Here is a 27,487-nt window from a genome sequence, read left to right on the forward strand (position 1 = left end):
AAGCAGATTGGATACCACAGCAGAAGATCACACCAGGTGAACAAGAAATCAAGCTACAATTGGCAAGATTGGAAAAATCTTTTCCGATCCAAGTTTGAATTTCAGTCGGTACATTTGGATGTAGGATGAGAATTTTGGGTAAACAACACGAAAACATGGAAAACATCTTGGCTTGTATCACCTGTTCAGGCTGGCAGTACTGATGTAATGGTGCGGAGGATGGTTTCTTGAACATGACGTGATGAGTTCATTGTACTCAAATGGTCTCTGTAGTTACCAGATCTGAATCCGGTAGAGCACCTTTGGGATTTGGTGAAACAGGAGATTCAACTATGTGATGCTTTCATGTCAATATGGACCAAAATCTCTGAGGAACTTTTCCAGCACCTTGTTGAATCCATGCCATTAAGAATTAAGGCAAAACTGAATCTGTTATACTCTTTATATCTACTTTATCCTTTATTTAGTGGTTTGGCTTGACTCCCTTCTCCTTTTTGGGCCATTTTTAAAAATACTTTACATATAAAAATTATTTGTTGATTAATTAAATCTTGCATTTGGCAACCTCTTCCTCGTTTTGCATCCGGCTGTGAATTCTCTTTCCCTTTAGGTGAAACAGAGCAAACAAAAACAGCATCCATACATCCACAAGGACTCACACAGCGGCACATCCTAAGAAATTTCCCATCTTGTGTCAAGAGTTTTGTTTATTTTGACAGCGTTTCAGAATATCATACAGGTAAACAAGATTTTTGCAAAAGTTAATATATTCATAGTGTTGCATTTCATAAAAATAGTTGCTCCACTTACAGTCTTTGTGACCATCAATAGTACACCGAGTCATATTTATAGAGATATTTGTTCAGGGTCTACACACTGCTATAACACTACACAGTGATACTGAGCCGCTCAGGTTGTTGGGGTTTATATTGTGGTGCCAAAGTGTGTTTGTTGTACACAAACACACACTTTAACACACCCCTAGGTGTTTTTTTTCTTTTTAAATTTCCCTAGAAAACTACTTACAGTTTGACTGGATGGAGACAGCTCAGATGTGGAAAGCAGTGATTTGTGCAAAGGCCTAGCAAAAAAAGACACACGTTTTCCTGCTTCTGCTCAAATCTGAAGTCACAAAATAAAGGAGCAGTCCAACTAAATGGGTGTGATGTGGCGGCGTGTAACTGAGGCATTTTACAAGTGCCTGAAAAGCTCAATCGTTTGCTCCCGGCTGGTGATTCCTCCATTCCTCCCATTTCAAACCCTCTGTGTTGGATTGTGTTTTTAAGTCAGTCTGCTTAGTGCGTGTGTAATTACGGATTACAACGGCAAACATAATGACTTGTGTCCCTCTGCTCACTCAAACACTATCGGTATGTCCCTCAGCAGAAGAAGGAAAGGAGGTTTTTTGTTTTTTTTAGGCTGTCTGATTCCGGCTCATTCAGAGAAAAATACTCCAAATTAACCGTTTGCTAGATTCCTCCCATTCAACAGCCATTCAGTCCTATTTTAGTGACTCAAAGAATGCACTGCAGCCCTGTCAAGCTTTGGATTCATGTGCTTGTCTGTGTGGTGTGCTTACTGTTTGGCACATTTAAGGGTGGGTGATATCTCGGCGCAGTTATTTAGCCTCAAAACTAAAAACAATAGCAAAAGGAATTAATGCTTTTTCTGTAATCCTTTCAGGGTGACTTCCAGTGTTGGGGAACAGAGAACTACAGGTAACTAAGTGAGTATTTTTAACATTATTTTATTGTTATAGCTTGTTGGCAGTTGAACTTCATTTGTTTTGAGGTAGTGATTCATGTAATCCAATTATTATTTTGCCATACTTTTGGGTTTTTCACTACAGAAACTACAAATAAAATTGAGATTTTATTAATTTATTAACTCAAAATTAGGATTAGGATACTCTTCATGTGTATAAATAGTCCTGACTCAGTTTAGCTGTGTTCTCCTCAAGCTGCATTTTTGATTTATGTGACCTTTGTTGCAATTTTCTAAAATCAAAGATTATTTTTGTTGGTTTTTGGGTCCTGACTCCAGCCTACTCTGACAGCACTTTGTGCAGAGCATGTGGAAACAGATGAGCACTGCTTTGCCGTCCCAAAGCGATGTCATCATGAATTGACCTCCCAACAAATGATTACAGAAGTTTTTGCGTAGTTCTTAAGAAGTTAGTATCCATTCCATTTTCTTAACTTTTTATTGAGTTTAGGGTGATGTGGGGCTAGAGCCTATCTGAGCTACCACAAGGCAAAAGGGTACACTCTGGACAGGTTGCCAGTCTGTCTAACACAGAGAAACAAATACTTAACTGGCTAATTTAGAACCACAGGCTCACCTAACTGTCTTGGACTCTGGGAGGAAGCTGGAATATCTGGAGAGAACCCAGGGAGGCACAAGGAGAACATGCAAACAAGGTCTGAACAGGGAACCTTCTGTGAACTGTGTATAAAACTGAACTGTTGATTGTTATAAACAGTGAGGGCTCACATTTAAGACCCGCACTGAACACCTCTCCAGACTATAAAAGTGTGGATGACACTTTTATGCATGCACAATTTAAAATGTGAATTTATTGCAGTCTGGAACTAAACCAAGATGTTTTTATTGTCACAAGGAAAGAGGGGACTTTTTAGCTTTTTTTTTTTTTTTTTTTACTGTAATCTACTGAATACCAGCTACTGTAGCTTATTTTAAGACTCCAATACATTTTTTTTCTGGCCACTTTATAAGTGTGCAGCTATCATATGACTTTAATGCTGTTGTGGCTAACAGGCTAGCAAACAGCTTTTTACACACACATATAGCATATGCATATTTGACCTCAGCACAGTAGCTTTTTCATTGAAATATTTTAGTAATATTAATACTGTGTAAAAAAATGAACTGACTTTTATCAAATTTTATTTTTTTCTTACTCATCATTGCACCTTATATGAAAACTGAGACAGTCTTCAACAAATATAAAGGAGCAGCATTGCACGCTGTGTATTTATGACTCTGCGCTGCAAAGGTTACTAGGTTACCTCTTCTGTCTTTCTGCATTTAAATGCAACACAATGCCAGGTCACAGGACTGGACTTTGTGCTAAACTTGGAAAAACCAGATCAAAGACTACACTGCAAACAAATGCAAAACCCTGAAGTTCTCAGGGCCTTTTTGCTATAGCTCAACTTCTTCTAGTATGAGCAATATTTAGATTGTAAAGATTTGTAAAATTACTAATTCGATTAAGTTTCCCCAATGCTCTTTATTAGTATCAGCGTAACTTTTGTAATTTTGTGTAGTTTATGTTCCAGCAACCTCAGGCAATGCTATCTGAGACAGATGAGTCATTTTGTCCAACTTCACCTGACAGTCTTCATCCTAAAAATCTTTCCCTCCTGTGACGTTAAATGTCAAGCTGCTTTCAAGTACCTCTGCCTGTAATCAAGAATGCGCCGTTTGAAGTCTTAGCGTCACCGTTTTATCAAACATTGTACAAGAATAGAAAGCTTGACAGGAACTGTGGCAGTAACCAAAGGCGGCAGGGCTTAGCTAGTTACGAGCTTGATGTATAGAAATACAAGCGTTGCCTTCAAAGTCAGTCAGATTCTTGGGCAGGAATGCTTAAAAAAACAAACAAACAGGAACCCTCCAAAGAGCTTTGGCATGGATATGTATGTCTCAATATCACACAGTGTACACAAAATCTCTTAAAAGAAATTTAATTCAGCAGCTGACAAACGTGTCACGTTCACATGAGCATTCAGTCCTTCCTTCGAGATGCAGATTGTTATGCAAGCGAGCTTCTGAGAAGGTGAGATTGATTCTCTACTGAATTAATATCAGATTTTATTAATTTGGTTTGGTTTAGGGTGCAAAGCTCTGTCTGCCATGTGGCGACGTTTGATTACACAATCTCATATAAGCAATTCTTCATGGAAATTACTGGTGTCAGACCTCATTAAGAAATCAGTAATGAAAAGCATCATGACCCGAGATGAACCACTTGCACAAATAAAAAGGGACCGTGGATACCTCCGCTAATGGACTCATTTTCATACATAAGCTTGTGAAATAAATTATATATTTCACCGTGTCACACTAAAGAAACGCAGTTTATATTTATATCTGTAGAGTGGGTGTTGTATAGCAGCCTATGTTGAACCCTCTGCAGTATTTTCGTGGTTGAACCTTTTGTCCTCAGTCTAAGGCACTCTGCCCCTTCGTTGGTATCACGCAAGCTCCTTCTCTCAGTGTCCGACTGGACGCCACTGTCGCAGATTGCTTTGATCGTTACGCACAGAAGAAAGGAAAATAGATTGAAGAGACACTCCCACTGAAGCCCGAATGATTCAAACAGGCCGTGCAGTCGATCGCAGCAGGCTTGCTGAGACTCAGACCTGCGATCGCAGGGTGGAACAGGAGTGTGCAGGAGCAAGGAGCTACCTAAAGATCCGGGGCATGTCGTGCTGCTTCGCTCATTTATTTGTAGACTAGAATTTCTATATGTTCACTTAAAGATGATCTTATTTACAAAATGTTCCCACATATTCATATTCGTTATAATATATCTATGTCTATAATCATCTGATAGATTATTCAAGACAGGTTCAGGCCCAATACAGTCTCTGTTAAGGCAAAGTTTCTGCTGATGAGTCGATTTCATTTCTGCGGTCGCTCTTTGATCCATTCACTCTCCTCAAAAACATCCGTTAAACATTCCTTTTCATAAAATAGACTCCACTGTGTAGATATATAAAAAAATCCATCCGACATTTACTTCCTGCTATGTTGTTTATATTTGCATGTTTGCCCCCCCCCCTCGGTTCAGCAAAATAGAGGTCTTCAAAATTCATTTACTCCACAAATGATTCCCACCACGCTACACAAAGACTCTATTTGCTCTTCTTTTTTTGTGTGTGTTAACTTGGATGATTTTCCAGTTCTTAAGGTGGTAGGTGTAAAATATGTTTCTCCAAAATAATTTAAAATACAGTTCCATAAATAAAACTTTAAAAACACGTGGTCCAGATCACCCTGCCCCCCTCCTCTTGGTTTTGACTGTATGGGAGAACAGGTCGATGAGGGGATGCAGGAGCACAGGAGGGTGTGAGAATGGTACTTTCATCCAGATGGGGTGGTTTAGTTCAGATGAGTGTGGCCACTGTTTTCTGCTGAAGCTGCGGGGTTATCTGCTCAGAGTGGACGTGCCTGTGCGCAGGGTGCTGGGCAGCTTGTCTGATCCAGGGATCTTCCAAGGTCCGGGAGAGACTGTGGCCTTCCTCCCCGCTGCGATGCTGCTGCTGCTGGTGCTCTTGTTGGGAAGGCTAGGCCGGCTCTCTCCCTGGCCCCTTTCTAGTTCCCTGGGCCTGGGCTTGCTCTGCTCCAGCTCCCCCTGCTTTGCGCCACTCCAGCGCTCTACATCTTCCCTGCTGTTCCCGTTAATGTGTAGGAGCTTAGAGCTGCTAGGAGAGTGAGTGGACTCTCTATTGTCCCTAGTATTTCTCTCCTTGGACCTTCCTCTGTTGCTTCTGGAAGGTTTAGGCTCTCCGCTCTGCCCGTCCTTGCCCCCTTCCCCATCAGGAGTCGGCTGCATCCTGAGACCCTTGTGGGTGGACCTGCCACCCTCCTTCTTGGCTCTGCTGCTCCCGCTGGTCGCAGCCGCTCTCCTCGCATGGCTGATTGGGTCTGGGTTTAGCAGCTCGGCTTTCTGGGGGCTCTTCGAACGCTCCGTCCTGCTGTCTCGTGCCACCGGGTCTCGATGGACATCCTGAGGTGGCAGATGAGGAGGGTCGGGGGCTGGGGCTAGATGAGATGAAGGCGATGACATGGAAAGGCTTTCGATGGGAGGGGCTATTTCCGACAGGCTTGGGGAGGCTGAAGGGCGACCATCCCATGGGGCGGCATTGTCTGGAATGCATATAGACACAGTCAATAACAACATAACAACACCACTCACCCAAAAACATTAAATAAAATAAATCCTAATCATCACAGCAATCATGCCTATTCTACAAGCTGGAAGCACTGAGGTAAATATCAGAACAGGACGATAACCTACTTTCAGACGTGTCACAGGGCAACTCTACTTTTAGACAACATCCATTTGCCTCCCATAACTCTCTTAAAGGCCTTGGCCAACCTAAAATGTTGGCGGAAAATCGAAAACAGGTTTAATGAAATGGATGATGTGCCCAATAGGGTGGTGCTTTAGTGAGAATGAAAACCTCAGGGGCAGAGTGCCTCTCTCTTTTTCTCTAAAGCTGGAGGAACTCTGTATCGGTGTAGCTTCCGCAGTGAATCTGCGGTGCATTCCTCCACAACTCTCCACTCTCACGGACTGTTAGCTTCTGTTTCCGCACCAATGAGCCTCGGTCCCTCGGCCATCAGTCATTTTCAGTGGTCTAGGCAGGGGGCAGAGGCTAGGCTTGCTACACCGGCGCCATGAGGCCCAATTATAAGAAGCTCTGGAGCATTTTGAATGCAGGACGAGCAGGAGGTCATTTCTGAGCAAACTGGAGCTTCACAGTGTTTTACCTACAGTATGCTGGTTACGATGTTGGACCACTTAATCTCCCTACATTTCAACTGAGTCACTATAGCACATTACAAAATAGATACCTAGGTCTGTGCTTAGCAAAACACAAAAAATCTGAAATTATAAAAGCTTATTTTTAACCGTTTAGCAAGAGCAGAATCAGATAGAGGTCAGATAATGCCAAAAATCACCACTCTGACTAAATACACAAAAAATATAATTAATTAATAAATGTATTATGTAAATCTATTTTATGTTTACAAAAGATTTTGGGGTGAAATAAATAGGGGAGGAATGCAATGGGGAAATACAAAATACATACAATAAATGAAACAAGACTGTATAAAAACGGGGGGAAACTAAAGCAAATTGCATTTTGCAAAATATACAGTAATGTGCAACATGGAAATGCAGTTTATAAGGCAAAAACAGAGTTTGCACGCTAGAGAGCTCAAAGAGTCAATATTTGGTTTGACCATCTTTATTCTTTAACACAGCCTGAACTCTCTTAGGTAAACTTTCTTGTAATGTCTTTAAGCAGTCTTCAGGAATAGTTCTCCAGGCTTCTTTAAGGACATTCAAAGCTCTTCTTTGGATGTTGGCTGCCTTTTCTTCTGTTCTCTGTAAAGATGATCCCACACTGCTTCAATAATGTTGAGTTCTGGGCTCTGGGGAGACCAATCCATGACTTTCATGTGTGTTTTTCTATCCTGGTATGTTTTTATTGCACTGGCATTGTGTTTGGGATCATTGTGAAAAATTAAGTCGTTGCCAATCAGCTGATTTCCAGGTGGTATTGCATTGTGGATCAAACTTTGACTGTATTTTTCTGAGGTCATAATTTCATCAATTGTCAGAAAATCTCCCACACCAGTGTCTGAAACACAGCCCGTAACCATGACAGAACCTGCAATGTGTTTTACAGATTCCTGCAGACATGCACTGTTATACCTCTCGTGGCATTCTCCATGCTTGTCAACAACTATTTTAACCCCCTCATTCCATAAGACCATCAACTGAAGGGCTAGATGCATCTGTCAGATCCTGTGTCAGGTCTTTTACTTTCTTTCTTAAGGACATGACTTTCAGATGCTGTGCATCTGCTGTAGACAGTTTTTTAAGCATGGCATTTGTTCTTTTGTCCTTGACTTGTCTGGTTTCCTCAAATCTTTTAAGAACACGCTGCACACCATGCAGAAATATGCCACGTTTTGAACCTTGTAATACTGTTTTATGCCTGTCAAATTGTGGTATTTTGGGTTTTTTTGGTAGATTTAGCTAAAGAAATTGCAAAAAATCATGTTTTTCTGACAGGCCGGTAGTAACAAAAGATACAATTTAAAACTGGATTTTCACAAAGTCTGTTCTGTGTAGACACAACACTGATTCATCCCTTGAGTTAGATGCTTTTTAATGCTAGAATGAGTCAGTGTTAATGGCAAAACAAACAAAAAAACATTCCCCTGAAAGGACGGGAATGAAAATGAATGAAAAAAGACCTTTAAAAAGCCTGGAGAACTACTGCTCAAGACCACTTTAAACATCTGGGTCCTTGGAAGCAAAGTATAATGAATTGACGGATGGTTCAAGACTTTTGCACATCTATATATAGTAATTTATCTCGTTTTTGGCAATATTGGTCCTACATCGTATCAGGCTATAAAGAGAACAAATAAACTTTCTAGCACAGAAATATTTCAGTACAAGACGCTCTGTTTTAATGTCTGCTGCTCTTCAGGGAAATCAGCTGCTAAATGTTCACCAGCAAGTGCTGAGGTCTACAGTTTAGTGCTGAGCAGCCAGTGTGAGGGTTTACAGCAGTTACACAGGAAGCATTACTCAGCATACAAAAACTGTATCTGAGCTTTTTTCTTTTTCTGACAAAAAGCGTTTAAGAGTCTGAGAAAATTACTACGCAAAACAGAAGAAAAGTTTTTAACAGAAACATGCTAATGAGATGCTAAGTGCTATTAACTTTCTGGCCTTTTCTCTCTGAAACTGTTTTTACATAGTTTGCTTTCATGTTCCTTTACTAAAAGTAGCAAATAACTTTGACCACCTGAGTAGCGAGCTTAAGTGTAAGTTTTGATAAATTTGATAAACGCATACCCTTGAGGCGCAACCCTTAGATTAGAAAAGGGCACTCAATATCTCAACGCCACGCAGACGAACACAAAATAACATTCGTGCTCATACTCACAGCTACATCACACAGTTTATGCTCTTGAGTTTCGGTGCTTTATTTTGCATAACCCTTAAAAATCTCACAGCAACCCGAAACAAAAATAGCTCACTCCTTTGAACATTAGTATGCTAATGCTTTAAATAGGCAAATTAATCACTGCGCGTGATTTGAATAACCTTCCAGTATGCAAATAAAGTGCTTGTAAACTAGGAATGATTAAATGCTGAATCAAACCCACGCAGATTAGGCCATGTGGGTTAAAAAACGCTGCTTCTAGGCTGCAGGGGAACTCGGATAAGAGTGGCTATCTACAGATAGGGTGCCGTGTTGTCTGGCTGACCACACCAGGACTCCTTGTGTGCATATTTCAAGATTGTAGCTCAAGGCAAGTATTACAAAAGCTCTCCAAGCAGAGAGATTAAAACCTGGGCTGGAAGGGGACTAGCAGAGAAGGGCAGACATGGGGGAGCGACAGGGGTGACCACCAAGGCCAATTGTTGATGAATAAGCCTCACAGGGGGGGAGGTTAACAGATAAAGTGGCAAAGCAGAGGATGCAGAAAAAGTGAGCATCGTGCTGACGCAGAAGCCACAGGAGTGAGTGACGCATTGGAGTTTTATTGCCCGCAGTGTCATACAAATAAATGTCCCCTTCCAGGCTCAATTCATGCTGCGCCGAAACTTTACTGGGTAAATAATCTGCTGTAATATTTCACGTTCATTTCCCCTGGCTGGCTCAGGATGCACGCTCATATAGCTTTATTTTTGAGCCCGTAGGTAGCTGTTGGTGGCTGATTTATCTTTCAGTCGGGAACAGAGTTATGTTCACTAATTTTACAACCTCCTGCAGCTTGGTGTGATTTTTGTTGATTACTCATGGAGTAAAAAAAAAAAAGAAAAGCAAAATCTTCAAGAGTTTGGGGCTTTTCAAAGTTATAGAACAAGTTTTGATGTGAAAACAATGCACAATACCACAGCACAGAAAGCAAGGGTTAAGTGAAGAGAAAGAAACATTCGTATGGTCACAAACCGTGTCTTTAGAGTGGCCCGTTAGGAAGAAATAGGGGGAGCCATGCTTGTCACTTTTCATGCACATGGAGAGACTGGAAGATACCATTCCTATAGAAGGGGAAGTAACAACCTAGACCAATCAATTAGTGATAGATCACTGAAATGGACAGAAGATAAACTAGTGTTAGTCAAGACAGAAGAGACAATTAGTTTACAGCAACAGTGAAATACAGAATTAAGAGATTAAATACAAGGGATGACGGCTACAGAGGCAGGAGATACCATATAAATAAAAATGCATGTCAGATTAATGTTATTCAGAGTCAAGGTGATATTAGATTAACAGTGAAGAAAATACAGACGTGTTAAGAAAGAAATGATCTGAGAGACAAATAATTTAAAGTTTAGAACCTTACCGTACTCTGGGACCTGCCCTGTACCCCTCTTTAGGAGGAGACGAACCCGCCTGCCCCCAGACTTGATGAGCTCGATAGCCCTAGCATGAGTCATGTCCCGAGTGCTCTCTCCATTGATCTCAATGATCTGGTCCCCAACCTGGATGTCAGGAAGTTTGCAAAGAAAACAAAGAAAGAAGCTGAGATGTCTGTTTGTACTTTCCATGCAAGGTCAAGTCAATAAGACATTTTAGGTATAACAATATGCTTACAGCTTTTGGCAACACGCTAAATCCAAACCAAACCTAAGCAAAATCTTTCTGGATTGTAGACTGGGGCTTATTTGCTTTAGATTAAATTTATGGATGTTCTTTAAATAGTTTTTTTTAGGCATTTTTGCCTTTATTTGGCTAGTGACAGTTTAGGAATACACATATGACACATCACTGATGCAACTCTGAGCCACCAAAAAGCAAGTCTGAGATATATACATTGAGTCTCCACAAAGCAGCACAGTGAAACAGCAGGTTAATCCCACGAAGTCTAAGCCCTCTTTTCCTACTTTTTGGATTGCTTGGTCTCTTGTTATTAAATTGTTTGCGTCATCTTTGCTGTACAACAGACCAGAACATTCATACACAACATCTATTTTCCATCCTTGCTTTCAGATCATGCCATTTTTGTCTTCTTCCCATTTTTTTATAAGTAGGTCCTTTCATTTTTCTTCATGACATAAACTCAGAAATGACTCTTCAACATAAATAAACACAAAGCAATAATTTAGAGTAAAATGCAACTGAAACATATAAAATCAAAAACATTCATTGAAATTATTTATCATTGAGAAAAATGTGCTTTGTATAAACTAAATGTATATCAGTGAAGTAAATTTGATTTGATCAGATTCCATTAAGTTAAACATTTTGCATTGTACCAATGTAACAAAATTACATAGAACATTAAATTAGTTACAGTCATCAAACAGTGTAGGGTTAGGGTACTTCTAATAGACGAAGAAGACAGAGGCCTCACAAAGGTAACAACTACACCTATAATATAATTGAATAAATCAAACACAGTCTAGAAACTGTCAACATGCTTCTGTTTGATTGAAAGAAGAAGTATTTTTTCAGCCATGAACTTAGGGCAGCTTTGTTCTGTGATCGATAAATACTGTGCTGGCTGTGTTCAGAACAGCCAAATACAGCAACCACTGGAACAAGTCTGAAGCTGTATGCATCGATTATATGGAGTATCAATAAAGCTCATTGACCACTGAAGGGAAAACCAAACTGCCCTCAGTCAATCCAAAACAAAGCAGTAGGAATGGAGCAGATAAATCTAAATTATTAGATGACCCTTGCTATTTGTATGAAATGTTTCCTTGTGCGTTTATAAGGATCAATACAGATCTACAATCACTGGCCCCTTTATTAGTTACGCCTTAATAGTACTGGATTGGATTTCTGAACTTTTGCCTTCAGAGCTGTTTTAAGGTACTGGAAACATTCTCCACAGATTTTGATCCTTATTAAGACAGCTGTATCACACAGTTGCTGCAGATTTGTTGACTGCACATCCATTATGTGACTCTCCCGTTCCACTACATCCAAAGGTGCTATAGTCGCTTGAGATTTGGTGCCTATGGAGACCATTTGAGAATAGTTTCATATTCAAGAAACCAGTTTGAGATGATTTGAGCTTTGTGACATGGTGTGTTATCCTGCTGCAAGCACTAACCAGAATATGGGTACACTGTGGTCATAAAAGTTTGGATATGGTCAGCAATAATCCTCAGGTGGGCTGTGGCGTTTCAATGATGCTCAACCAAGAGGCCAAAAGTTTGCCAAGAATATATCTACATCATTACACCCCCACCACCAGCAGCTGGAGCTAGAACCAAGGCAGGATAGATCCAGGCAACGTTTGTCCAATCTTCTGATGCTCGGTTGAACTTCAGCAACTTGTTTTGATCATGTCTATATGACTAAATGCATTGGGCTGCTGCCATCTGATTGGTTGTTTATATATCTGTGTTAATGAGCAGTTGAGGAGGAATACATATTAAACTGGTTGATAAGTGTATAAAATAATCATAACAGCAGCAGCTCAGCTAAAAGCTAAAGTCAATATTCCCAGGCCTATCCCTTCTTTATGTGACCACTCCCTGGTGCGTACGAGGATGGCTCAAATATGAAACACTTCAAAGCCCTTCATGTGAGGGCTCTGAGGTTCACTAATGGGGAGAAATCATGAGGAACAGGACAAAACGTGCTGAGCCAATTACACTAACAAATGTAGAAGTCTCCCAGTAATGGTAGGGGGGTAATTTGAAAGTTAGGAGTGGACTAGAGTCAAGAGAGGGGGAGTCATTACGTGTCATTACAGTGGTCTGAAGAGGTGGAAGCCAAGGCTGTTCTCATTAATCCTCAGCCCCTAACAGCAGCAGAGAGTCATCTCCATTTTCATCTTTAATAAAGAGGGAAAGAAAGCTGAATGGACAGTACGTGAGCTCAGAAAGCACAAGATGGGAGCGAAGCTCGGAGAAGTAATTAAAAGTGGTGAATGATTATCTGTAAGCATCAATAACCTCATACAGTTTTCTTAACAGCATCTACAGTAACATTTAACCTAAAAAAAAAAAACCTGTTAGAAATTGTAAGCGCTCCTTGTTGCTGATTAGTTTGTTCGCAAGAGGTTTTATTCCTCCTTTTTTAAGAGCCTGTTGAGCAGAAACTACTTGGCTCAAACTCAAAATGTCAGAGTGACTGCAGGGAGTCCCAGAGCATGTGGGCTTTTTGGTTTCCACACCTGAGTATGTGTTAAAGCGCTACTCAAATCCACAGTGACAGCCATGCTTTTTAACTACTGTCTCGCATTTGCTTAAGTTAAATGCAGATTGATTCCTCGCCGCATGCAGCGGTGTGGATCGTGGATTGCTGGAGGAGGGATCACATGGCTTACACTGTTTGATCAATCAACGGTGACAAATTTGAAGCGCATACATGAGTCTAGTTAAGTAAAATCCTGAGGCATTGGAGCTTTATTTACTTATTTTACACAGTATATGTAATTTGGACACAAAATAAAACTTTACAGTTCAGAATTAACCCGAGAGGGTGACGGCATAGGTGCACACGTGTTTGTAAAACTTCTGTTTTGTACATTTTATGTTTTGCTTTGTTTGGTAACAACTGAAACTAACCAGTTTATTAGGTACACCTGTTCAACTGCTTTTTAACCGAAATATCTAATCAGCCAATCACATGGCACCGACTCAGTGTATTGAGGTATGCAGACACGATCAAGGCAACCTGCTTGAATGGTCATCAGAATGGGCAAGAAAGGTGATTTAAATGACTTTGAACATGCCATTGTTTTTGTTTTGAGTATTAAATAAATAGATTTCAGTGTGCAAAGCGTGGCTCCAGTTAGAGTCGGAAATATCAATCGAATCAGGGTTTGCTTTAGGGCGCGCCTACCTTCTCACTGACAAACAGTTATTCGTATGAACGTGTGCTTTTTTTGTTTGTCACATCCACATGTCACTCGTCCATATCTGCTTTCAAAACTTGAGGCTTCAACAAAGCACTCTAAACGAATGTGTGATATTACCGTCGTTACTTCCATGTTTAATGAGAACTGAATGCAGCTCTTTCCAACTTAAAATGTAAATTACTGTAGTAGACTGCTACATCAGTTAATTGGTACAACATGAAACCAGTCAGAGGAGTTTTTCATGTCCAGAAACTTTACTGGTAATCAGTTTGACTTTTTCTTTCTCACTTTCTTCTTTTAATACTAAATACTTAGAAAGAAACTATCACTACTTCACAGCAGTTTGTTTACTGATTTTAAGTAGAGCTCGACAAGTATTCCTTCTTCCTTTTCCACCTCCGTCTGGAGCCACTGGACTACAACGATTACAACACAGAAAAGGAAAAGTAATATCTCCCTCAGGGGCATTTTACACCATTATCTTTGACAGGTTCATTACAGATAAGCACTGTAGTGCATACTGAGGCTATCAGCCGCAGACGTAAAAATTGGAGGACATGCAAGAAAAAGAAAACAGGACTGAGGGAAACGCTAAAAACAGAAAAGCTGGTGGGGAAGTGGAAGGGTTTTATTTTCATTTCCACTGGATTTATTGTTATTACATATATATATGTAATTCAGAAAATGTGTGTGCTGCTTTGTTTTTTTTAGCTAAAAGGATAACTGTGTAGCTGTGGAGACCCTAAAGCACATGACATCATGATGGCCCCATTAAATGATTAAATCTGTCTTTAACCTGCTGAATATCACCTGATGCTAAACATAAGGAAGAAGTTAAGTTTTGGGAACTTGGGAGGAGACAAACTTGCGATCAGCATCAGAAGGACAAACCATCTCATAAGTTATTTTGACAGATTATTTCTTAGCTGGCACAAAAAAAAGTTGCAGTTGCAGCGTTGATAACATCAGACAATTACAGACAACACCGTGTAATGCAGCAAAGATTGAAAGCAGCTTAACCTCCAAAGATGGGGTAACTGCTTTCTTAAAGGAAATGATGTCATCAAACCCTACCCTCATCCTCCCATTGCGAATGGCCGGCCCGTCCTCTGCAAGTCGTAGGACAAAGAGGTCCATTTTGTACTCCCGCCCTCCACGGATGCTAAAACCGAAGCCCTTCACGCTCTTCTCCAGTTCCACTGTGAAGAAGTCGAAGTCCTGTGTAAGCTGAGACAAGCAGAGATCACGCATGATCAGATGCAGTCCTACACGAGCACAAAACAGGCTTTTACTGCAGAAAATTGTCTCCAATAATACATTTTTTGAATGAGAATGGAGCAAAAGCAATGGGGAAGGTGCTAATAAGTCCAAAACTTTAGCTTCAGTACATGAGGTTTTGAGAAATAACACTGCATTCACTTTGACAGACAAAACCAGCTTTAAATAGAAATACAAAGAGTTTTTAATTTATACGAAAACTCAAAATATCTAGAAATAAGCTTAGAATATCACAGCAAAACAATCCCTCTGCCCTATACTGATTCACTGGAAATATATTTTATTACATTATTATACAGGAGACTGTGCAATGAAAAATATGTTTGAGGTAATTCAGTGCCATGTAACAGCTTTTTCACCATGTGAGCCCTAAAATTATTATTTTTTTTTTTTATAAATTTGTAACTTTAAAATGTTCCTCTCAGCAAATACCCACATGTCCCTGATCACCAACCAAATTTAGAAGTATTTATAAATTTATTGGCCACTGGCAGCTGAGCTGTGAACACAAGGTGTTCGTATACAGCTCAAATTTTAAGGTTACTTGTTAGGAAGTAGTTTCTTATTTACACATCCAACATATTATTGGTGAAATATTGGCAATTTTTTGTCATATTTATGGCCACCATACAACTTTGAGTCCATTTATCGCTCTCCTTTAACCTGCTCAGTAAGGAGAAGGAAGGTTTCTTTACACCTGCAGTAATTTATAAGTGGTGGTACAGCTCTGTGCTGGGAGCCCGTTGCCCTTCTATGGAGGAGTTTATATTAGTGCAAACAGCAGCAGGAAGATAGTCCATACATAACGGAGCACAAAGAACAGATATGCAGCTTGAAACGTAGGAGCTGTGTTGTAAGTGTGCTGCAAAATGACTTGCATCTGTAGGCAGGCCTAAGATTTGTCAGTTGGATGTGTAGAAGGGTATCAGCTGAGCCATTAGCTCCTGTAAGCTGGCACTGAGCTCAGCTGTCATCAGCTGATCATGCAGGATTGCAGGCTGAGCTCGACTTTGTGACCTGCCTGAACCAACGCTGTGCTCAGTTTTAGGTTTTCACCAACTCATGTCTGGCTCTTAATTGGATTTGTGCACAGATAGCAGAGATAAAATGTAAAGAAAAAGAGTTAACAGATACTAAAAAGGCTCCGTAGAGCTGTAGAGAACTGATATGATATGATTGATTATGTCCTATATTTCAAATATCAATCTTTGTATTGACTTCAGAAAAGAGTCTGTTGAAGGATGAGTCACTCTCATCCTTAAGGAAAAGTCCTTCCTTACTTGAACTGGTGGCATTCGGTACTCTGGGATGGCAAACTGTCTAGCATCTGTGGCTAGCTGTCGATAGTCCAGCAGAGGCGGGTGTCTGTAATCCAACGTGGGCGGCTGCCGATAGTCTGCCACAGGAGGGTGCCGGTAGTCCACCGGCGGCTGTCGGTAGTCTGTGAATGGTGGCTGTCGGATGTCTGGTTTAACATCTTGCCTCGCCTTCACCTCAGACCTGTAACTAACAGACCAATGAGAATGAAGGAGGAACTTCCAGGGGGGATTTCTACAGCTGTCATCACCACCTTTGGACATGGAACATTACTCGTGTTTCGTCTTTCAGTGTGCTTAGCAAAAAAACCCCAAAACACATCACTAACAAACTGCTGGGTCATCCGGCGCTGACAGAAATGGCTTGTTTTAGTTTTGAAATGACAACAATTAAACACAACTTAAGTGAGGATATTAAACATCACATAAAATGTTTATAATAAAAACAAATTCTCTCTCACGCTGATGAGTGCAAAGATATCTGAATACTGTGTAAAGCAGAGGGAAAGGCAATGAGGCTGTAAATTTTGGGACCCCTGTAGTTCTTGGTAAAATATTCAACAGATCTCGATAAAGAAGCAATTTATGTAAATAATTTAGCACTCCATAAGAGTTAAGTGATGTTATACAACAAAATAGTGAGCGAGCGTGAGAGATGAACAAAGAGAAGGGACAATAAGAGAGACAAAGACGAAGCTGGAAAAAGAAACTGAAAAGGGGAAAAGAGAGAGGCTCGAGCGCAAGGTGAAGAGAAAGAGAAAGGAGATATCTGACTTGTTCGGGGTACCTTTATTCCCAGAGGAACGGTGTTTCACCCCAGAGACAGATAAAGAGCTAGTCTATAAAAAATGCTTCACTGCGTCATAAAAAAAAAAATCAAGGCAGCTGCTTGTAAACCGACTCTTACCTGCCCTCGTGGGTGTAGGTCTGAGGTGTCGGGGCAGGAAGCTGAGTCACAGGGCTCTGGTGGGGCATGGGGTTGGGCTGGCTGACAGAGGGGCTCGGTTCTGTCACTGCTTGGTTAGACTGGGAGGCTGCAGTGTTTAGCTGGGCCTTAGGGCTGTGCTGGTGAGCCATGGGGCTCTGCTTCTCCGAGCTGGGAGCTGATGGAGGATTGCTCACCTCTGAAAAACAGAACGTGATGTAAGAAAATCAAACCATAAGGTATCAGCTAAGGCTGTTTTGTCACTATAATTTGATTGTCTTGGCCACTTGAGGGCAGCACAGCAAACCTATTGTCCTCTGATAAAGCTGATCTGCTGGAGGGATGGCGCTATTTATTTCTTTTCAACTGGTAGATCTAAGCGGAAAAGGAGATTCCTGTTTAGGTTTTCACTACATGCTTAAGGGCATATTTGAGTCTTCACTTTATTTATTATGACAGAAATGAAACAATGGCCTGAAAAAAGATCAAGTGGCCGATTAAAGCTGGGTGGAACTGATTCATTCTTAATAAAAAATATTGATAAGTAGACCTTTATTTTCTATTTTAAATAAAACACAACTACTGCCAGGGTTGGCGATTTCTATGGCTACCCAATATCCTCAGCTGCTTCTTGCTGTGATTGGCCAGCAGTGGAGAAGTACAATGGCTTTAAATCTATCTGGCAACACAACTGCAGCTTTATCAAAGTCTATTGTGTAATCATTTGGTGAAAGTGTGTGTTTTGATCATCAGTGAGTCTCGCTTACTCCTCATTGTAATGTGCATCCCAGATGCACCTTACTGGGCCCACTAACAGTGGTTAAAAATCTACAGGTATCTCCAATGTATCTCAAAATAATGGGAATACAAATGTCAGTGGAATATCAGTGGGAAGTGATGCAAAAAGAAAATCCTTTCTCGTCAGCCTTGGTCGCTGTGATTCAAGTTTATTGTGAGTAGTTAAGAGTCTCTTGTCGAATTGAAATCTTTCTCAAAAGCAACAAATGAAAAGAATCACTTGGTAAATGGGAGTAGGGAACACATTTCTCAGTGACACAGCCGGAGTGTGTTCTGTATTAGCGTTATTGTTAGAGACGTGCACTTCTGTTCCAAGCATCTGCATGCAGAGGTGTCATAAAAACAGAGTGTGACTGGCTTGTGAATGTGACACAAGGCTTTACAGCTTTCATTTAACAAAGCTAATTCAATATCTGTCATGAATCACCGTCAGCAGGTGTTTTGTGTGTGTGTGTGTGTGTCTCCATGTGTCCTCTCACCTTCCTGTGGTATGATCCTCAGGGTGACACTAAGGCCTGCATCTTTGATCAGCTTAACGATGTCAGCGTGCGGCATGTTGACGATGGACTGGTTGTTCACCGCCAGTATCCTGTCTCCCACCTTCAGCTTCCCGCAGCGGTCTGCCGGGCTGCCCTCGATGATGCGGCCAATTTTGTGGGGCACAGCTGTTGGAGCATTCACACACGCAACAGCAGGTAAAGACGCGCTCGGCAGCAGATTGGAGGATTACGCTTGTCTGTGCTCACACACCACTCACTGCCTGACTGACTGACTGACTGAACGTGTCTCTGCCTCTCTCATTTTGCTATTCACCTCAGGCTTACGTAAGGCATCCAGTTTTTCTTCATGTGTGTGTGGGCTGATGCTCAGAGCAGTGCACCAGATATGTGTGTGACTGACGTGCTGTGGGAGGGCATGTATAATTGAGGAGCTAGAATGAGAGGCGCTTCACTTTTTACCAAGCCGTGACCTTACCTACCCTAACCAATAAGTTTTCTTCACACTATAAAGAGACTCCCTGGTTATTTACAAGCATATATGAGCTTTGCCACAATGTTTAGCACTTGAAGCAGTTGTTATGCTAAGCAGAGAATGACTGATGATGCTTAAGCACCTACTTGACTCTTTAATAATCACTGGACTCACTGTTAGTTGTGGCTGCCTCAGGCCGGTTGAGCGAGCTGATGATGACGAAGCCGAAGCCCTCGCTCTCCTTTCGACTGATTATGACATCGCTTGGTTGTGTGTTGGAGGTCCCGTCTGAAGTAGCGCTGGCATTGCCCATGCCAGCGTTGGGAGCCTGGGGTGTGCTGGTGCTGTTGCCATACGTGAAGTCACTACGTGGGGAGCTGTGCTGCGTGGAGACAGATCCCGGGCTGCGGCCGTTTTCTGGACAAGACTCGCCTGTAGGGCGACGCAGAGAGGAATCAGAACAGAGGTATGTAGCTGAGTTTGAGAACCCTTCCCAAATGTGCTGATTAATGTGAAAAGGCATAAAATTGTATGTTTGCACCAACAAGGTGACTCTTAAAGAGCTGTTAGCCCAAAACCTGACATATCTCAGCTTGGTGTGAAGTAAATTCTTAAAGGTTGAGTGAACTGCACAAGTGGAGGACAAAAGAAAAAAACTATCTAAAGCAGATGAAAAGGATCTGAAAGTCACCTCCTGAAGAAAGAAGAAAAACCTGTTAGGAGATCTTTGTCAAAATTGATGAAATTACGAACAATGAAAAGTACCGTCAACTTTTAACCATCTGGAAAGCATCTAATTGGCAACGGCTTAATTTTTTCACTGATCCCAAACACACTGCTAATGCAGTAATAGTATACCTGGATAGAACAAAAACACAAGGTGAAACTATCAGTCATGGACAGGTCTCTACGGAGACCGAAGAGGACGCAGTGTGGGATCATCTTGACAGAGAACAGAACAAAGTAAAGACAACATCCAAAGAAGAGCTTTGGATGTCTTTCAAGAAGCCTGGAGAACTATTCCTGAAGTCTGCTTAAAGGAAGAAGGCTTACAGGAGGTGCTGAAGAATAAAGGTGGTCATATCTTTATTTCAAACATGACTTTCAAGCTCATTAGAATTATAAAAACTCTGTTTTTGCCTCTGCGACAGACTGGCGACCTGTCCAGGGTGTACCCTGCCTCTACCCCGATGGTAGCTGGATGGATGGACGGGCTATTTTTGCCTTATATACTGTATTTTCATTTGTTTCCCACTTCCCAGCAAAACACTGAAGAAATTAGTGGCGGGTCAAGACTTTTATAGCCATATATATGTAAATGTTTATTTAAGATATTTTAAGACATCGGAGACCTTAAGGAGCCTAATGGGAGAGGAAAGGACTTACAAACCCTATTAACACTTACAATGTATACATTAATGATCCAGATGAAGCCCACAAGCTAAAACGTATCAAAAATACATCATTGCTTCATAATATAAAAGTGCACAATGAGCATTTTACTGTTGCAGCCAGCTGAGATGGAGTTTTTTTCAGGACCCCCTACAATGGCAACCCTGCTGTGTCCCAGCATTCAAATAAGATGACAGCTTTTTTCGTGTGGATTTTTTTTTTTTTGATGATGTAACCCTCTAGCCTGCTATTTTAAGTAAACCATCAGAAAAGTGTAGCAGTTAGCAGCTTACAATTTAGACTTCTGAAACACAGAAAGAACAAAAATAATATTTTTCTCCAGGAATTTAATCCTTAACAATTTGCTGCATTTAATAAGATCGTGAAATCATTTATTTGCTTAACCTGCAGGTGACTCCATTATTGTGGTGCGCTGAATAATACAATATTAAGTTCTTAAATGAATTAAAGTACCTTTAAACTCTCGTTACCTTCTATCACTGCAGTTCATGCTCGCTACTACTGCTCTTGAGAATAGCATCTCATCCCAAAAATGATGTTACAACAGCTGGTGCACCTTACAGGTTTTGTAACCAGGTGTGCGCATAGCAACAAGGCTGGAGGCGTGAGCGATCTCTACATATATTTCCATGAGATGCTGTTGGAGGATCATAGAAATTCCCAGGTGCATTTCAGGGAGCTCCTGAAACAGTGTAATGCTTTGTTTCCTGCTTCCTTAATTCTTCTACTCACACTCCAGTGGTAAAGCAGTGTTTTTTTCAGAGTTGTGACACTTTGAAGTAGTGTCACTGTTACATTTTTCCATGTACAATACAGAAATGTCCGTCTCTATATTGCTTTTATACTATACTGGAGTAGCTTTGCATGATTCACAGGATCCCCCGTGACATCCTACATAAACCCTCATATAATTTACTAGTATTTTTTGAAACTTTGGCCAACTTTAATATGATCATTCACAGTTTTGAAATGTTCAAGTGACATAAAATAAGTGAAAGCATAAAAGTCCCCTTCAAAGAAACGAAAGATTCCTAACTAGAAAAAAATATCAGCAGGATACAGAGTCACCTTCATAGAATCCAAAGATCATTCTGCATGTGGAAAATCTACAAATTTTTTGCCAGCAAAGTGTTTTTCATCTTCCCCCTAAGCTGGAACTAGACCTCATCCCTGTGAAGAATCAAGAAGCGAACATAAGACAGCAATTCAAAACAGGAAAAGCAAAGAACAGTCACAGTGTGGTAAAACACATCATTAAAATGCTGCCTTATGTCAATCCGACCACAGCTAAAGTAGCTTCTTGCACTTCTAGCATACACTGACAAAAGTGTGCATATGCATTCTGGCACACTGACTGATCGAACCCAGTGTTGTTTTCATAGTTCACTAGTAAGCGGGGCTGCGCTCTTCTGCAGTTAAACAGTTCAGGATTTAAACTGTAAATGTGAGGCTATAGCAAGCTTTGTCATCATTAAAAGGTTTGAGCCCACGTTTTTCTTATTTCTTTACCCAATGAGCGCAAAAATTATTATCACATGAGGAGGAAAATAGTGAAAAAAGCCAATGATTTGTGCAAAATGTGGGTCACTGGGTGCGGGCTAAAGTGTGAGCTCGGAGCAGAGAGAGTCTGACACTTCGTAAAGTGCCAGTGGGAGTCAGACAATTAGGATGGAAGTAAGGGCCGCACAAGAGGCCAGGCATGAGTCAGACAGTAGCCTTTGGTGGAGAAGAAATTGACAGAGAGGGCGGACTAGAGTGGGAAGAATTGGATTGGTGAGAGGAGCATGTGCATGTGTGGTGGAGGGCGTAATAATGAGAACAGGAGAGGCTGTAGTTCAGAGGAAGAAGCGCCAGCCCAGTCTCCACGGTAAAGAAGCTCGAGTAAGGAAAGGGAGCGAGAAATGTGTGTGCGTGAGAGCGAAGGTGTGCTAATGTGTTTTTCAGAGAGGCTTCAGTATAATTACTCAGAGATTAGTGGTTCGGTTTTCTGACTGATTAAACCTGAATCATTACAGGACATGAATGAGACCAGGAGAGGTAAGAGAGGAGCACGAGAACAGAGGAGAGGCACGCTGCACACTTTTATAATCCAGAGCAGTATATTTATGCTGTATTAACCAGTGGATTTAAAAAAATCTATAAAGAAGGAATCCTCACCTGCCGCCTGAACCCTCCTCCTGATAACCAGATTCACCTGGCCGGTTCGTGCTGCCCCGTGCATCAGGTCAATGACGTATCTGTGTGGCTTCCCCACCACTGGGATTCCATCAACAAAGAGCAGCTCATCGCCGGGCCGCAGGCGCCCATCTAGATCCGCTGGACTCTTCTCGATGATTGCCCCGATGAGAATCTGTTTTTAAATGCAGGCTGTCAGAAAGATTTCGGACTCATAAGCCCTGAGACTCCGGAGTGTAGACTGTGAGGGTCACATGCAAGTGGGTGTTAAGTGGTTGTTATACTGACACATTAATAACTCAGTTACATGGCTAAAATATTGTTGTGTTACGGTAAAAAACAGCAATAAACACCAAAGCAGCCACAGCCAGCACTCTCTCAGGGGTCAAAGGTCAGGTTAGGTGTTCACAGTGTGTGTAGTGGGTTAAGAGAGGAGAAAATGACAGGGTTCCACGCCCATTGCCATACGAGCCTTCTCACGCGTCTCCGGACTCACAGGCTGCCCCGCCTCATCCCCGCCCAGCACCCGGAAACCGAACCCAGACTTCTGTCGGCGCAGGTGGACCTCGATGTCCTGGTACTCTCCTCCTGAGGCAAAACAAGAGGAAAATAAAAGTCCTGGCCTGACAGTGTGCGGAGCTCCAGTGTCCCTGTAAAGAGTATGTGTTTACCTGAAGAGTCCACAGGAAAAACAGTCCTTGGCTGCCCAGGATCTAGATTAAAAGAAGAAGAAAAAGGACAGGATGTCCCTGTAAACAATGCAAAATGCACAAAAAAATGCTCATACACAGCCAAACAGTACACCAGTAAACACAGACGCTCCCATAAAGGCCAGAAACAAGGCAGAAAGGCCCTGCCTCAGCATTATGTCACTGCAGAATTTCAGCATCATCCATAAAAGTCGGGAAGTGCTTACAGCGTGTAATATACCCATCCCTTATTTACAGCGTGAGGTGGGGTGCAAGCACTGATCTGCAATCAGGAGCTTTGCACGACGCCATGATGTGCAAAAGTAGTGAAATGAACTCAACCACAGACAAGTGGCTGTGAATGAAAAATTGATTCCAGTTGTAAGTGTTTTAATCATAGTGAGCGCTCTGCTGCAACTCCACAGGAATGATGAGAAAAAGAGAATCAGGACTACAGGTGAGCAGAGCGAGGCAGCTATTACCACAAAATATACAGTCCTGTTTATAGAGAGGTGGTGGATTCCTTCAGTACGTCTATTTTTTTACATTTTAAGAACAATCAAAATTACAAAGTCAATTTCTATACTCAAAAACATCAAATTCAGGAAATAGGTTTAAGTATACCTGTATTTTTTGGGGGTAGTTTATAATATTAGCTCACTCTTAGCTTGAATTAATTAATGGAGTAAATCCAAAAAAGTCAATCAGGCTGGCTGACTAGATAGCATGAACAAATAAACAATACTGTTAACAAAACTTTACATCAAAATGCACTTACTGGCCACTTTATTAAGTACACCTGTTCCTCTGGACTTTAATAACTTTGCAAATATCTAATCAGCCAATCACATGGCAGCACCTCAATACATGTTGGCATGTAGACGTGGAGAATCTACAACATGTGAACCTTTAAGCAGATGGGTTACAGCAGCAGAAGATCGTACCTGGTGCCACTCGTAGCTTCAGACGCTGAGGCTACATTTCACACGGGCTCACCAAAACTTGACTATAGAAGATTGGAAAAATGCTGCCTGGTCTGATCAGTCCCGATTTCTGCTGCAGCATTCAGATGTTGGGGTCAAAACTTAGCGTAAAACTCAGGCTGCTGCTGCTGGTGGTGTAATGATGTGGAGGATAATTTCTTGGCACCTTTTTAGTCCCTTTGTACCCACTGACCATCAGTGAAACCCGGCAGCCTACCTGAGTACTGCTGCTGACCATGTTCATCCCTTTATGACCATAATGTACCCATCTCCTGATTCCTGCTTCCAGGCATGCCTCCAAGTTCAAATCATCTCAAATTGGTTTCTTGAGCAATTGGACCCCACAGTCACCAGATCTATTTCTCCAACAGTCTACAATCATGCAACTTCAAGATATAGTGTAACAGCAGACTCTCATAATGCTTGTGCAGCCAACAAATCGGCAGCAACTCTGTGATGTTATCATGCCAACGTAAACCAAAATGTCTGAGGAATGTTTCCAGCACTTTCTATGTCATGAAGAATTAAGACAGCTTTAAAGACAATCCAGTACTAGCAAGATGTACATAATAATTTGTCCAGCAAGTATATTTGAAACACAGTACCTAGCTTAGACTGTAATTAAAATGTAAATTGTTTTGCTAAAAGTATGGCAGTTAATAAACAAATTAAATTCTTCATAGAAAAACAGCTGAAAACAATGATTAAAACTTAAATAACTGTCTGAAAAGCAAACTGAACAGGGAATAGATATAACACGGAAAAAATAAAGAAAAGGTTGAAACAGTACACACAAAACTCTAAAGTGGTGAAATTGGTCACCTGCTATTAAGCTGAGCAGTAGTGACGTATGGCTGAAATAACACACTAATAGGTAAGGACATCTGAATCAGATAACTATCTACAATTGAAAATTATGCCAAAAAGTGTTCAGATGCAGTTTAAAATAAGCTCAGTTTAACAGATTTAAAGATCAAGAATGTTGTGAACAGGTTTTTAGAGTCCGTCTGTCAGGGCTGCAGTAGTAGATGTCAGATGAAAAAAGGTCGGGAGCACTGGTCTAAACAATCTTCGAACAATTTTCTTCAAAGATACAAACACACAAACACACACACACAAAATCTCGAGTGGTTTCTAGCAATGCAGCCTGCTTAGGATTTATTCACTCAGGATCTCACGTCTGTCTTTGAAGTGTCTTTGACTTTAATGCGTATGAAACTGTCAAATTACATTTAAGAAAACACAACAAAACAGGAACACCTGCTTTTCCCCGTCACACTGAATAATCCACAAAACCTACTGTGAACACTTTTAATATAGGCTCATAAAGCTGAGAATGTATGCTAAAGAGTTTGAATGACCTGATCCTATACCTCAGTCTGTTCATGTAATCGCTGACATTAATTTATTAAGGGTCAAAGAAGACAGAACTTAACCAGAGCTGGCGGAGTCTGGGCTGGCCTGAGGTTGTGATGCTAAATAAAAGGTCACACCCTGCTTTACCTACACCAGTGAGGCGGTCAAATGGAGCATTGCTAAAATCTGTCTGTGTGTTTTTCCTACTGAGCATTACCAGGCACAACCCCTGACCTTTACTGAGAGGAAGGCAGCAGTGATCACGGCATCCGCCACTGAAAAGGAGGAAGCGACAGTGAGCGAAACAGGAAGATTTGATGAGAAGACTTTCTGACAGCCGTGTCCTCTTGAATAGCAGGTACCTCATATACCACTGAACAGCAGCCTTAACAATAAAAACTTTACTGTAACTTTACTATAGCAATATCCTCCAATAAACCAGAGGAAAGATACTGTCACGCCATGAATGTGTGAGACTTGCTATCAGTTATATGCAAGGCAGATGTTAACCTCTAAAGAGAATAAGTGAAGAAACTGGCTTACACACCACTGTGAGAGTGGAAAAGCCGACTCAACATAATCCATATTTCATTATGTGTTTCCCAGAAACACATTTTACTTTCAAGGAGGAATCTAAATGACAAAATTAAGAGCATAATGTGAAAGAAACACAATAATATTTAGTGTAAATGTCTATTTACAGAATTTAAGACCATAAAAAAATGAATTCTAGTACCTGTGTGCTATGATAACATAGATCTGTTACATTACTAAAATCCTTGAGCAAAAGAATGATGTATGCACCATCGCAATAATATGTTTAATTTTATAATTTTACAAGTCACAGGAAGGTAATATAACTGCGCAGAAGCACCTGTCTGATTATTCAGCGACACTTCTCAGTTTACAATGTGAGCTGGAAGAAGATCAGTGTTTCTAGCTATCTGCACAGCTTCTGATTTTTATTTTATACTTGTGGTTATTGTGTGGAAAGTTCAGACACAGATCTTCAGCTCTGAAGAAAGAGGTCAGTGAATTTTAGAAGACTTTTTCAGATTTCTGTGGAGCAACAAAAGTGACAATGAATCACTTCTGTGATTGAGAGAAAGAGTGATCGCTCTTCACTCCCCTGCCTTCCCTCGTAGAAGCCGGCCTGCTTTATTTCTAGAGAGGAGTGTGTTTTCACAGCACTTCACCTGCAGTATCAACGCTGGTACTTACGCCTACTCTCAAAGATAGCTCTGGACTTCTCATAAAGGTCATATGGGTCTGGCTTTGCCAGGGCCAAGGCCTCGGAGGCAGACTCAGGGACCGAGGCCCTGTGGAGATGGTGTGTTGGGAAGGGGGCGCTGTGGGGGATAACAGGAGCCGACAGGCTGGTCTGAGCAGGGCTGCTCTGGCCCTGCTGGGACTCCCACTGCTCCAGCACCTGCAAAGCACAGCGGCATGAGCGGTCAGTATTTCCCTTCCACCTCTCCCACTCCTGACGCTTGATTTCATCCTCAAAATCACAATAAGAACTGTAAACACCTAGGCACGGTTTAGTTTAAGGAGCTTTGACAGTTCACTAAACCCTGCCGCGCCCATTTATGGCTGCTACACCTGCCAAGCTTTGTCTGCTCGCACATATTTACATATTTTCAGAGAAAAGTAAAGAAAACTATTCATTTCTAACCCCAAAAATTATGCTTTTGTCTCACTAAAAGGTGCCTGCCACTTTACATGTTTTTATGAAAGTGTAACATCTGTCTCCTTCTGATTTTAAGATTAAAACATGTGGTGACTTTACAAGATAAAACACACCGGACAAGACTTGATGCTTTTAGCTTTGGGAAAAAGACAACTCAGGCAACTGATGATGATGCCCTGGGCATAAAAAAAGCAGCAAAGTGTGTCAGTTACAGACTCACTTGAACCTCCCGTTTACTGTTTTTTCTATTTTAATGATGATGTGTATTCAGAATTATA

At 41.2% G+C, this 27,487-nt stretch overlaps 1 protein-coding gene across 8 annotated transcripts in view; it reads right to left on the minus strand.

Annotated features, from left to right (window-relative positions):
- Nucleotides 1-673: 673 nt before the first annotated feature.
- Nucleotides 674-27,487, minus strand: part of magi2a (membrane associated guanylate kinase, WW and PDZ domain containing 2a) — a 252,987-nt gene continuing 226,173 nt past the window's right edge. For 2 of the 8 annotated variants that reach the window (XM_039600928.1, XM_039600932.1), the window contains exons 12-22: nucleotides 26,741-26,948; nucleotides 23,163-23,204; nucleotides 22,964-23,079; nucleotides 22,474-22,666; nucleotides 19,078-19,335; nucleotides 18,411-18,596; nucleotides 17,116-17,332; nucleotides 16,173-16,398; nucleotides 14,689-14,841; nucleotides 10,138-10,276; nucleotides 674-5,898 (exon numbers count right to left, since the gene is read on the minus strand). In XM_039600928.1, coding sequence (XP_039456862.1) covers nucleotides 5,177-5,898; nucleotides 10,138-10,276; nucleotides 14,689-14,841; nucleotides 16,173-16,398; nucleotides 17,116-17,332; nucleotides 18,411-18,596; nucleotides 19,078-19,335; nucleotides 22,474-22,666; nucleotides 22,964-23,079; nucleotides 23,163-23,204; nucleotides 26,741-26,948 — 2,460 coding nt within the window. In that variant the 3' untranslated portion in view covers nucleotides 674-5,176. Of the gene's footprint in view, nucleotides 5,899-9,740; nucleotides 9,852-10,137; nucleotides 10,277-14,688; nucleotides 14,842-16,172; nucleotides 16,399-17,115; nucleotides 17,333-18,410; nucleotides 18,597-19,077; nucleotides 19,336-22,473; nucleotides 22,667-22,963; nucleotides 23,080-23,162; nucleotides 23,205-26,740; nucleotides 26,949-27,487 lie in introns of all 8 variants that reach the window. The other 6 variants (XM_039600935.1, XM_039600933.1, XM_039600934.1 and 3 more) reach the window with 6 other exon arrangements.

This window comes from Oreochromis aureus, linkage group 17 (assembly GCF_013358895.1).
Source record: "Oreochromis aureus strain Israel breed Guangdong linkage group 17, ZZ_aureus, whole genome shotgun sequence".
NCBI classification, from domain to species: domain Eukaryota; kingdom Metazoa; phylum Chordata; class Actinopteri; order Cichliformes; family Cichlidae; genus Oreochromis; species Oreochromis aureus.